The sequence below is a fragment of the Catharus ustulatus genome, chromosome 1 (assembly GCF_009819885.2).
Source record: "Catharus ustulatus isolate bCatUst1 chromosome 1, bCatUst1.pri.v2, whole genome shotgun sequence".
NCBI classification, from domain to species: Eukaryota; Metazoa; Chordata; class Aves; order Passeriformes; family Turdidae; genus Catharus; species Catharus ustulatus.
Genome location: NC_046221.1, coordinates 2,287,218 through 2,297,815, shown reverse-complemented (window position 1 = coordinate 2,297,815; position 10,598 = coordinate 2,287,218). Strand labels below are relative to the sequence as shown.

The window sequence follows — 10,598 nt, the reverse complement described above, 5'->3', positions numbered from 1 at the left end:
ATTTATTCAGGAATTGCTGCCCAGGTGGGAGAGCAGAGCCCGGGAGATTGGGAAATTCTCCTCCCAATTAGCAGAAGTGATTTTCCACTAATTATACTCAGGTGATCATAATTTCACTATTCTATATTTGTATAGAAATGTTTGTATATATATTAAAAAGTGTATATATATAATGCTCTGTATATATATTTGTATGCATGTGAAAGTACATATAAAAGTATATAAGTGTAAATATGTATGTATAAAAAGATGTGTGTATATGTATAAATTTATATTTAAAGTATATATAGGTGTAAAAGTATATATATATAATTATATAACTGCAAAAGTAGATTTATCAAAGTATATGTGTATAAATATGTATGGATATTTAAACTATTTACATTTTTGTATATATAAAGTAAAATTATAGATAAGTATGGATATATTTTTATGTGTGTGTGAAAGTACATATATAAAGGTATGTAAGTATAAATAGATATATAATAAAAGTTTATATACATAAATAAATATTTAAAGTATATATATGTGTAAAAGTACATATATAAAATTATATAACTGTAAAAGTAGATTTATCAAAGTGTGTGTATATATATTTAAACTATATAAATGCATATATATTTATATGCATGTGAGAAATCACATATATAAAAGAATAGAGGTATAAATACATATGTATAAAAGTATGTCTGTATATATGTATATATTTAAAATATACATATGTGTGTACAAGTACATATATAGAATTATATAACTGTAAAAGTATATACATCAAAGTATGCGTGTATATATATGTATGTATATTTAAACTATATGTGTGAGTGTGTATATACATATAAAAACAATATCACTATAAAAGTATTTATATAAAGTATAGAAATTAAAGCATATCTGTATAAGTGGATATATTAATTTTTATATAGTATATTTATATTTTTATATAAGTATATATGTATTACTATTTGTATTAGTATATATTTGTGTATATATACACTATATTTATATATGTACATATATATATTAAATAATATAAAATAAAAGTCTATCTATATTAGTCTATATATTCGTGTATCTATACTACACTCACACAGTAATAAACTATATATTTTAATATTTCCAAACAATTTAAACTGTAATCAGGAAGCACAACCCAGTAAGGAAGTTTTGTTTAATATACATATAAATATACAATAAATCGTGTTTCACACCTCTTGTATCCCTGGGGCTTTGGCATCTCAGATAATTCACTGGAATTATAAATCTTGATCATCCCACCACATCACTCTATTTTTAGTCCTACCAAAAAAAAAAAAAAATAAAAAGAGCAAATGTAATTTCAGCAAATAAATGTATCCAGAGACAATGGAGATGGCAAAAGGATCCATCCTCATCTTTCTGAAGAAAATGACACAAAACCCAGTTAAAATGCAATTTAGTTGGGTTGCTGGGAAGTGGAGTCCATCATCACTCAGGAATTATCTTATTTTATCTTGAGACTGGAAAAAAGAGGAAGTGCTGAATTCCCACTAAATCTAAAAAGAAAAAACACCAAAAAAAATCAAAAAAATTACCAAAGCTACCTTCAACACACATTTATTTATATTAAACTCCAAAATATGAATAAAACAGAATGTGAGTGGCACACAGCACACAACCTTCCCCAAATATTAAATTTATTCCCTGCAGCTTTTCTGACACAGCAATAAGTAGGAAATGAGGTCAGCTCTTCCTAAAATCCCAACCTTTGTTATATTTATATTTATATTATATATATTTTTATATTTATATATATTTATATACATATTTATATTATCTATTATATGTATAATATATAAAATGAAACAATAAACTTTTATATTCATTTCCACTTTTTTTTTTCTCCTCTCAAAACCTGGAAAGATCAAAAATCTCAAGCAGGGTTGAAGGAAAACAGGGAAAGCCCAAACATTTCCAGAGTTGGTTTGTGGCAGCAGAGCACTGGAGCACAAACTCTGATTTTAGTGGTAGGGGGAGACAGAAGAATTCAACATTAATTTGGCCTGGATGGACAGAGGGAAAGAGAGGAAATCCAGACACAAACCCACAAAAATAGGAATTGTTTCTGCTGGCTCAAGAAATGTAGGTTACAGGAAAATATTAAAAAAAAAAAAAATACCACACAGGGAAAGGGTTGAAAAAAAATGGTTTAAAGCCAAAATGTTGCATTGTTCCTTGTTTCTATCCAGCAGAAATTGCGCTCCCAAAAGTATTAAATAATTAGAAGTAGTAGGAGCTGCACCCTGCCCTCAAAATAAGATTTAAAATGCCCCAATGCCCAGGCAGAGAGTGGTTTCAGCAGGAATTGTTGGGAAAAGGGGATAAAAGCTGCCATATATATATATTATATATATATCATATATATATTCATATAATACATATTTCTATTTGTATTTATATTTATATAAAATAGAGTAGACTGAAATATAAGCAGTCATTTTTCGGGACTCCTCACCACAGCAAGACTTTTTTTTTTTTGGCATTTTACTGTGAGAGGGAAGGTAAAAAATTAAACAATAAAGGCAGGCACTGCTCCTAGAAAACTTAGAAAAAATAAAATAAAAAGCAGGAAAAAAAAGAGGGAAAATTCTTTTTCCCAAAGCAACCACTTCAATTCCCCTCTGCAATCTCTGCCAGTGACTCCTGTTTTATCCCATTGGGATTTCAGGTTATTCCAGGTGTTTACTCCACTCTTTTCCCTTGGAAAGCATCACTGAGGTAGAGGAAGGGGGAACACAGAGGAAGGGGGATCAGGAAGGAGATCAAATGATTGGATTGAGGCTGGAATCTGAGCAGGGCACCTGAGAGCCCCCCTTGGGGATCCTGCTGGGGCTCAGGAAAAATTTCCTCCCTGGAAAGGTCAAGCCCTGCCAAGGGAAATGGTGGAGTCGCTGTCTGGGGTTACAACACAGGATGTGATAAAAGGTATCTGTTCTATCACCATCTGTTGAGGGTGGGGCAGTGATCCTGATCTCCCTGGGAGATATTCTGCTAATGGGCCATCCATTGAAACCAGGCAGGGCATTGTTCTTTATCTTTTCACAACCCATCCTTCCTCCAGCCAGTCATTTTCTGCTCATGGCCATTGAGTCCCACTGTGGGACTGATAAAATTACTGCATCCCTGACTTTGTCAGAGTTTGGAGTTTGTTCTTTGTAGTGCTGTATTTCTATTTTAATTTCCCTAGTAAAGAACTGTTATTCCTAATTCCCATCTCTTTGCCTGAGAGCCCCTTGATTTCAAAATTATCATAATTTAGAAGGAGGGGGGTTACATTCTCCCTTTCAAAGAGAAGCTCCTGCCTTTCTCAGCAGACACCTGTCCTGCAAATTAGGACAGTCACCATCCCTGGAAGTGCCCAAAAATGGGTGGATGTGGCAATTGGGGACATGCATGAGTGGTGAATTTGGAAGTGCTGTTAATGAGTGGAGTTGATGGTCCAAGATCCTAAATCCAGCCTTAATAATTCCATGACCTTAATTTTCCAGCCTTAATAATTCCATGGCTCTCAGAGACAAAATCCCTGCACAATCAACTCTTGCACCCTCCAGCCCCAAATTCACCTGGCTAAAATCATTAATGGTGGAGCAGGCTGTGAGGGGGATTAAAAAAATTAAGGATAACATGGATTTGAGCTGCTCCCCTCCATTTCTACCTGATATTTTTTTCCAGAAGCCATCAAACACCTCTCCATCCCAGCAGCACCTTCTCCTGTCTAACCCTGTGCCACCTGCAGCTGCTGGCAGCAACAAAAGCTTTTCAAACACTGTGAAAACAAAAGAAATGTGTGTCCAAGGCAGAAAGGCATCAGGGCTTCCCCAAACAGAGGAGTTTATTTAGTGTTTGTTCAGGCTCTGCTCACTCCAGGACAATAAAACCATTCTGAGCAGCCTTTGCACAACGGGTGGCAGAGAGGAAAAGCTGCTTCAGGCCGAGCTGGGCAGCACAGCCTCGCCTTTGTGGCCTCTGGGGGATCCAGTTCCATTTATTTTCCCAGCAGAAAGACTCTGTTACCAATCCCACACCTGACCAACACTATGGTTTTGTCAGCAAGCAACCTGAAAATTCGTTTATTCTTCACACCAAGCCAAAAAATGCATTTTCTCTTTCAGATGAGTCACATTTAAGTGAGAGACAACAATTAACGAGGCATTCCACAGAATCATTTTACAGCAACCATAGAGCTTTAATCAATATAAGCATTTTTTTTACTGGCAAATTCCTTTCACAGTAACACTGAAACAGAGGCAGAATGTGATTTTGGACGGGTTTTGTTACAAATATTCATGCAAAGCCTTTTTTGTTTTGGTTTGGTTTTTTTTGGGCAAAATGGGAATCTCACCTGGGCAGTTCTCTCATTGTGTAATGGATTTGTTGCAATACAAAAATAAAAAGGGTTCCTATAAACCACTGCAGGTCAGGAGGCACACAACTGGTTGGCTTTGGAAGAAGAGAGGAACATGTTGCAGCAAGAAAAAACTGGGGAAGCAGAGGAATGTTGGCAACCAGAAAAAAATGAAGCAAAGAAATGCCAAGGCTGCTTTGAAAACCTTCAGGGTGGTGGATGGAGAAAACCTCAGCAGCAGAGACAGGGTGTGAGGGGTACAGAGCCAGAACATGGTGAAAATCCTCCCTCAGGAAGGCCAGGCTAAGCTGGGATGAGTTAAAATCAAAGTCTGACATGTGAAGCACAAGGTGTTTCTCTTCCTGAACACAACTCCAGAGCTGGGAAGAAATGCCAGCCCCATCAGCAAGTTTAAGAAGCTCAATGCAAAGAACAATTTGCAGCAAAAAAATTTCAGCCTGAGAACACATCTTAATAAGAGCAGCATGATCTCCACTCAAAAAAATAATAAAAGAATAAAATTATAATACTACAGAATGATTATTCTGAACTGAAAATAAAATCAGTGTATGGAACAGGGAAACTCCTGATACACACACAGAGAATAGTCTGAGGGAGTGAGTGTCAGCATAGAGATCCATCCAGAGCACAACCCCACAACACAGGGCACCCCTAAATACACAGGGACTGACCCAAGTACACAGGGCATCCCTAAATACATAGAGAGTGATCCAAGTACACAGAGCATCCCTAAATACATAGGGACTGACCCAAGTACTCAGGGCACCCCTAAACACATAGGGACTGACCCAAGTACTCAGGGCACCCCTAAATACACAGGGACTGACCCCACAACACAGGGCACCCCCTAAATACATAGGGACTGATCCAAATACTCAGAGCACCCCTAAATACATAGGGACTGACCCAAGCACTCAAGGCACCCCTAAAATAGTGGGGAAAGGTGCAATTCCCTGGATGCCCTCCATGGCACTCAGTGGAAGATCCCACCCAGCTTTGGGTTCTCGCTGTTCAGTCCCACGTGAGGAATCCTGCCAGACCCCAAACCAACAGCAGCATTCCCAAATCCCCACACAACCCAGCCTCTCCTCAGGGCAAACACTGCTCCCTCATCATTTAGCAGCAGTTTTGGGCCACCACTGGGGCGTGCTGGCTCGGAGCCTCACCGTGTCCCCCGCCAGGCGCATGCAGAGCGGCTCCTTGGCGTGAGCCAGCCTCAGCAGGGCTATGCCGAGCTCTCCTTGGCCAGCACGGAATTTGCCAGCCCTTTTCCCTGCCTCGGTGAGGATCTCGGTGCCCTCGGGGATGCCGGAGCTGGGGAGGGGCTCGGGGAAGGTGACGGGCAGCAGGCGCTTGCGGATCACGCCCATGTGGTGGGTCCTGGCTGTCAGCTCCTGGCCGATGTAGCAGCCCTTGGTGAAGCTGATGCCGTTCATGAAGGCCAGGTTGGATTCCAGAGGGAGGGCAGCTCCAGGGGGCAGATCTTTCACCCCTTCGGGAATGCCTGTGTGAAAAACACGTTTCACTGTCCTGGTAAGATTTAAAAGGTTTAATAAAAAGACAATAGGATACACACATAAAGCAAGCTGCCAGGAGCAGCTTCAGGAATGTCCCTTTAAATTCACTTCACAATACATCAACCTGCTGCATATTCACAGTCCTTCTTGCATAGTAAAATATTTCTGGGAACTGTTTAGCATGGCCACTCTTTGGGTTTGCCTTTTTAGAGCATGTGTGTTTCGTGGCTTATGGTTTTAATTTTCTTTTTATCACCTTTTACTTTGGGTGATGGTCCTGGCCTTTTGCAGCTGCAGGGCCCCATCACACGTTCATGGGCTGTTATCTCAACTAGGCAGGTAGTTTCAACAGACTATCTCTAAAAAACTTGTGTCTAACTTTTGCTATTAGAAGAAAAGAACCTATATTCATACAGAAAAGCTATTTTAACATTATACATATAGCATTTATCCCAATAGCTGCAAAAAGCCAATAATATGTCAAGCACTTATAACACCCAGGGGTGAGAACAAAGGCAGGTAAATGTTCCTCCAGGTCAGACTTGTGCTCTGACTCACCCTTGGTTTGATTTTCCAACCCAAACATGTAAGAGCCAAATCAAGGGATGTGGGGCTCCAGGTGGCTCTTTAAAATGCTGTTTATTGTATCCAGATGATGCAGCAATTCATGGGTGACAAGAGCCCAGCCCACAGCAGTCACCATTAGCTGTAGGCTCGTCTAGTTCAGGTTCCAATGCATTATTTACTTTTCATTGCAGAGCATCTTAATATGTCTACATATCATCTACATGACAACCAATCAATACTTTTACCTATAGCCTATTATAGCTATTAACACTGCCATATATTCATGTTACTATTTTCCAGTCACAAAAAGGCACCATGTTACAGTTTAGGCTAGGAGTTGTCTCTCACTTTAAGCTACAAGTTGTCTCTATCAGTTTAAGCTACAAGTTGTCTCTCAGTTTTCTCGCAGTGGAAAATTTTGAGATCTTTCTTTCTACTTGCAACATGGCATTTTTGTTTGCCTGTGAAAATCTTTTTGCTTGGTAGAAACGTATTTTGTTTGAGGTGGATTTATCCTTTGCTCTGAGTCATAAAAACCCCTTCCAACTCATTTTACTCTTTGGTTTCTTAGTTATCCAGCAAGACTGGCTCAGCAATTCTTCTATATCAAAACTTGCTTTCATTTCTATCCCTTCCTCAGATTCTACATTCAAAGATCTTTCTGTTACACACACATATCTGTGAGACCTTCCTGTCAAATTTCCATCTCCCAACACAAACAGATCCCAGTTTCAGCACAGCACCACCACCTTTCCCTCATTTAATGCTCTATCAGCATGGGCACACTGCAATCAAAGGCACTGGGGTTCCCAGGACTCAGATCCTTGTCCAGTTAATTTGGCAAACCCAGCCACAACATTTTTAGGAAACCAAGTCTGGGTGTTTCCTTTTCCTTTCTCAGCAACAAGCCAAGCACCTGGGCTTGAGTAATCAAAATTACTCAAACCACAGAAGCTTCTCTCTAAGAAAATGAATAATCCTGGCTTCCTTTTGGCATTCCTGACCAATTCCCCTAATCTGAGTAATAGAAAATTATACCCAAATATTGCCACCAGATAGAATTATAACCACCACTTTAATACTAAAAGTAGCAATTAATACATGCATTAATTAACAAATTAAATGCATCAAAGCATAAGAATGAAGGGTTTATAACTTATTCCTGCCTTACATCAGCATGGGGACTCCCAAAACCCACAGTGCAAAACAGGGCTTGGCTTTACCTTGTTTATACCTGTGCCTGTGGTAATCCTGAACGTCTCCAACTTGGCTCCCAGGGATGATCTCTGACAGATTTGCTCCTTTCTTTGCAATCAGTCTCCAGCCCATGACTTCTGCCCTGGGGTCAGGAGTTAAGAGCAGAGCCTGGTCTGCAGATTTTGGGAGGGAGTTGGCATCCCCAGGCTGCTCCCCAGGGATGACAGCCCACAAGGAGAGGTCAGGGCAGGGGGTGATGGAGACTTTCCTGCGGATCTTGTAGAGTTTCAGGTGTTTCTGGATGGACTCCAGCACGCTGCTGTCACACTCCAGCAGGATGTCAGGCTCCTCTGCTGTGCTCCCCTGCAGCCTAAAGACAGTCACACCCCCAAGCTCAGGAAAACAAACACCCACAGGGTTTTCATTTGGATGCTGGTGCAAGTCCAGAAATCTGGGGAGTTTCTGTGGCACACAGTGAAATACCTGAACTGTCTCAGCCACCTGCTGAACTCTTTCCTAGCAAACACTGCCCTCACTTCTCCTCGGCAGAAACATGTGTGGCCATGTGGAATTATCAATCCTTACCTACAGTGAATGGAATTTCAGCTGTGCCTTCCACTGTCACAGAATCCCAGAATGGATTTGGGTTGGATGGGACCTTAAAGCTCTTTTTATTCCACCCCTGCCATGTGCAGGGACACATTCCACTATTCCAGGTTGATCCAAGCTCCATCAAACCCTGGCTTTGGATGCTTCCAGGGATCCAGGGACACCCTGTGCCAGGACCTCAGCACCTCAGCACCCTCACAGGGAAGAATTTCTTCCCAATATCCCACCTGGGACATTAAGCTCTGAGCTCTCCCTGGAGCTTTCCCTTGTCCAGGTGAGCACCCCCAGCTCTCCCAAAGCAGAGCAGCAGAGCCCACACGTGGGGACATTGCGGCCATCACACTTCTCTGCTGCGCTGACCCACAGAGCTTTTTGGGAAGCGCTTTTTTGGCACATTAATGTAGAAATTTAAGCCGGAAATGTCGCACAGTGGTGACAGAAGCCCCCCCCGCCATCCCACAATGATCTCTCCCAGCTCCCCCCCCCCCTCGGCCGCGCCGCTTGGTCTCACCTGTACAGGATGACGTCATACAGGCAGCGGCCCTGCACGTTCAGCGCGTGCGCGTAGAGCGCGGGGGGGGCGTCGCCCGCCGCCACCAGCTGCGTGACGTCATTGGTGAGCAGCCCCTGCAGGAACACGGCGGCCTCGGCGCCCCGCACGCCCAGCAGCGCCCGGTTCAGCGGGAAACAGGCGGCGGCCGCGCCCCGCCGGCCCCGGCACCAGCGGCGCAGCCCGGGCGCCGTTATTGCCCTCACCAACATGGCGGCGCCGTCAGAAACTCCCCCCGCCGCCGCCGCCCTCCGCCGCCGCCGCCATCTTGTGTGTGTCCGTCGGGAGGGCGACACCTGCTGGCGGGGCCGGGGCGGTGCGGCACCGCCCCCTTCCGGCAGGCCACGCCCTGTGCCGTGACCACGCCCCTTCATGCAGGCCACGCCCCTTCCCCTCACGGCAGTGCCGCGGGTGCGGAGCGGGGCCGGGAGCTCCCAAAGGAGGAATTTGGGAACCACCCCCGGGCTTTCCTTCCTCGGGAACCCCTCTCCGGCCTTCCCCGGGTTCCTCGGCCGTGGAGCGAGCGAGGAGAACAGCCCACAGCGCTCCCACGTCCCGCCGTTTGGTTGTGTGCCCAGCCCAGTCCTCCCCGTCCCGGCTGTACCTCATTTAATTAGAGAATCAGGCTGGAAGGGACCTCCGAGGTCCTAAACTACGTGCCACGTCCACTCATTCCTTAATCACCTCCAACCCTGCCCCTGCCGGGCCCAAAATCCACAAGATGTGCAAACAGAGGGGTCAGAGCCATTCTCCCCCTCCAGGTACACATGTCAGGGTGGAAAAGACGCTCCAAAGGTTCCTGATTTCCACTGTTTTTGTTTCCACAGGACTCACCAGCTGCCCTCCGTCCTCTTTGAACACCCTTGGAGAAGCCCAGCAGCGCTGGATCGGCATAAATTAAAATATTTGGCAGTGGGAATTTCTGCTAAGCACTGCATGGGAATAAAACCATGGAATGGCTTTAAAGGTCATTCAGTTCTGTACCCTGCAGGGACGTGTTCAATCCACCAGGCTGCTCAGAGCCTGAGCCCGAACTGATGTTGAACATTTCAGGGATGGGGAATCCCTGTGTTAACCTCTCCCCAGTTAAAATCCTGAAGGGGCTGGAGCTCTGTTCGGTGACTCTGGGCTCTGAAATGCCTGGCTGGCCCCAGGGCTGGCTGTGCCTCGTTCTGCAGTAATTCATCAAGGACCAGCTGAGAGCCACCCCTGTCATCTGTGATTCCCCTTCCCCAGTGGTTTGAGGCAGTCCCTGGCCCTGAATGACCCCTCTCAAACCTCCAGGACAGGCAGCACCAGCACAAACCCACCGACCCTAAACCCCGGAGCGAAGGGAGACTGGTTTTGCAGGAGCTGTGAGTTGATCCAGCTGGCCCTGGGCAGGGCTGGGCTCTCCCCTTGTGTCCTGTCACTGATAGCCTTATCACACATCCCCGTGTCCCAGCAGTGCTGGGAGATTTGGGGTGTTCACCCTGGAATTCTGCAGGTGGAGAAATAAAAATGTGGGCAGAGGTGACTCGAGGTGACCTTGGCACGTGTCAAAAATGGGGCTGGGGAGCCTGCCTGGCTCTGAGGCAGCTGGAGGAGCAGAGAGGTGATGCCCAGGGTGGTTCTTTTATCTGCCTGGAAGTGAGAATGTGCCAGAGCAGGAGCTGGGTTTGCTCTTTTAAGGAGAAGAGGGAAAGGCACAGCTGGAACTCCAGAGTCCAACAGGCACTACAGATCCACATCTGGATCCAACTTTGTGGGGTTTTTG

At 44.2% G+C, this 10,598-nt stretch overlaps 1 protein-coding gene across 1 annotated transcript; it reads right to left on the bottom strand.

The window, feature by feature from the left end:
- Positions 1 to 5,390: 5,390 nt before the first annotated feature.
- IBA57 (iron-sulfur cluster assembly factor IBA57) lies at positions 5,391 to 9,069 on the bottom strand. The gene is made up of 3 exons (XM_033081903.1): positions 8,804 to 9,069; positions 7,710 to 8,053; positions 5,391 to 5,906 (listed from the first exon to the last, which is right to left on the bottom strand). The coding sequence occupies exons 1-3, from the start codon at positions 9,052 to 9,054 to the stop codon at positions 5,515 to 5,517; spliced, it is 987 nt and encodes a 328-aa protein (XP_032937794.1). The 5' UTR covers positions 9,055 to 9,069; the 3' UTR covers positions 5,391 to 5,514.
- Positions 9,070 to 10,598: the final 1,529 nt, after the last annotated feature.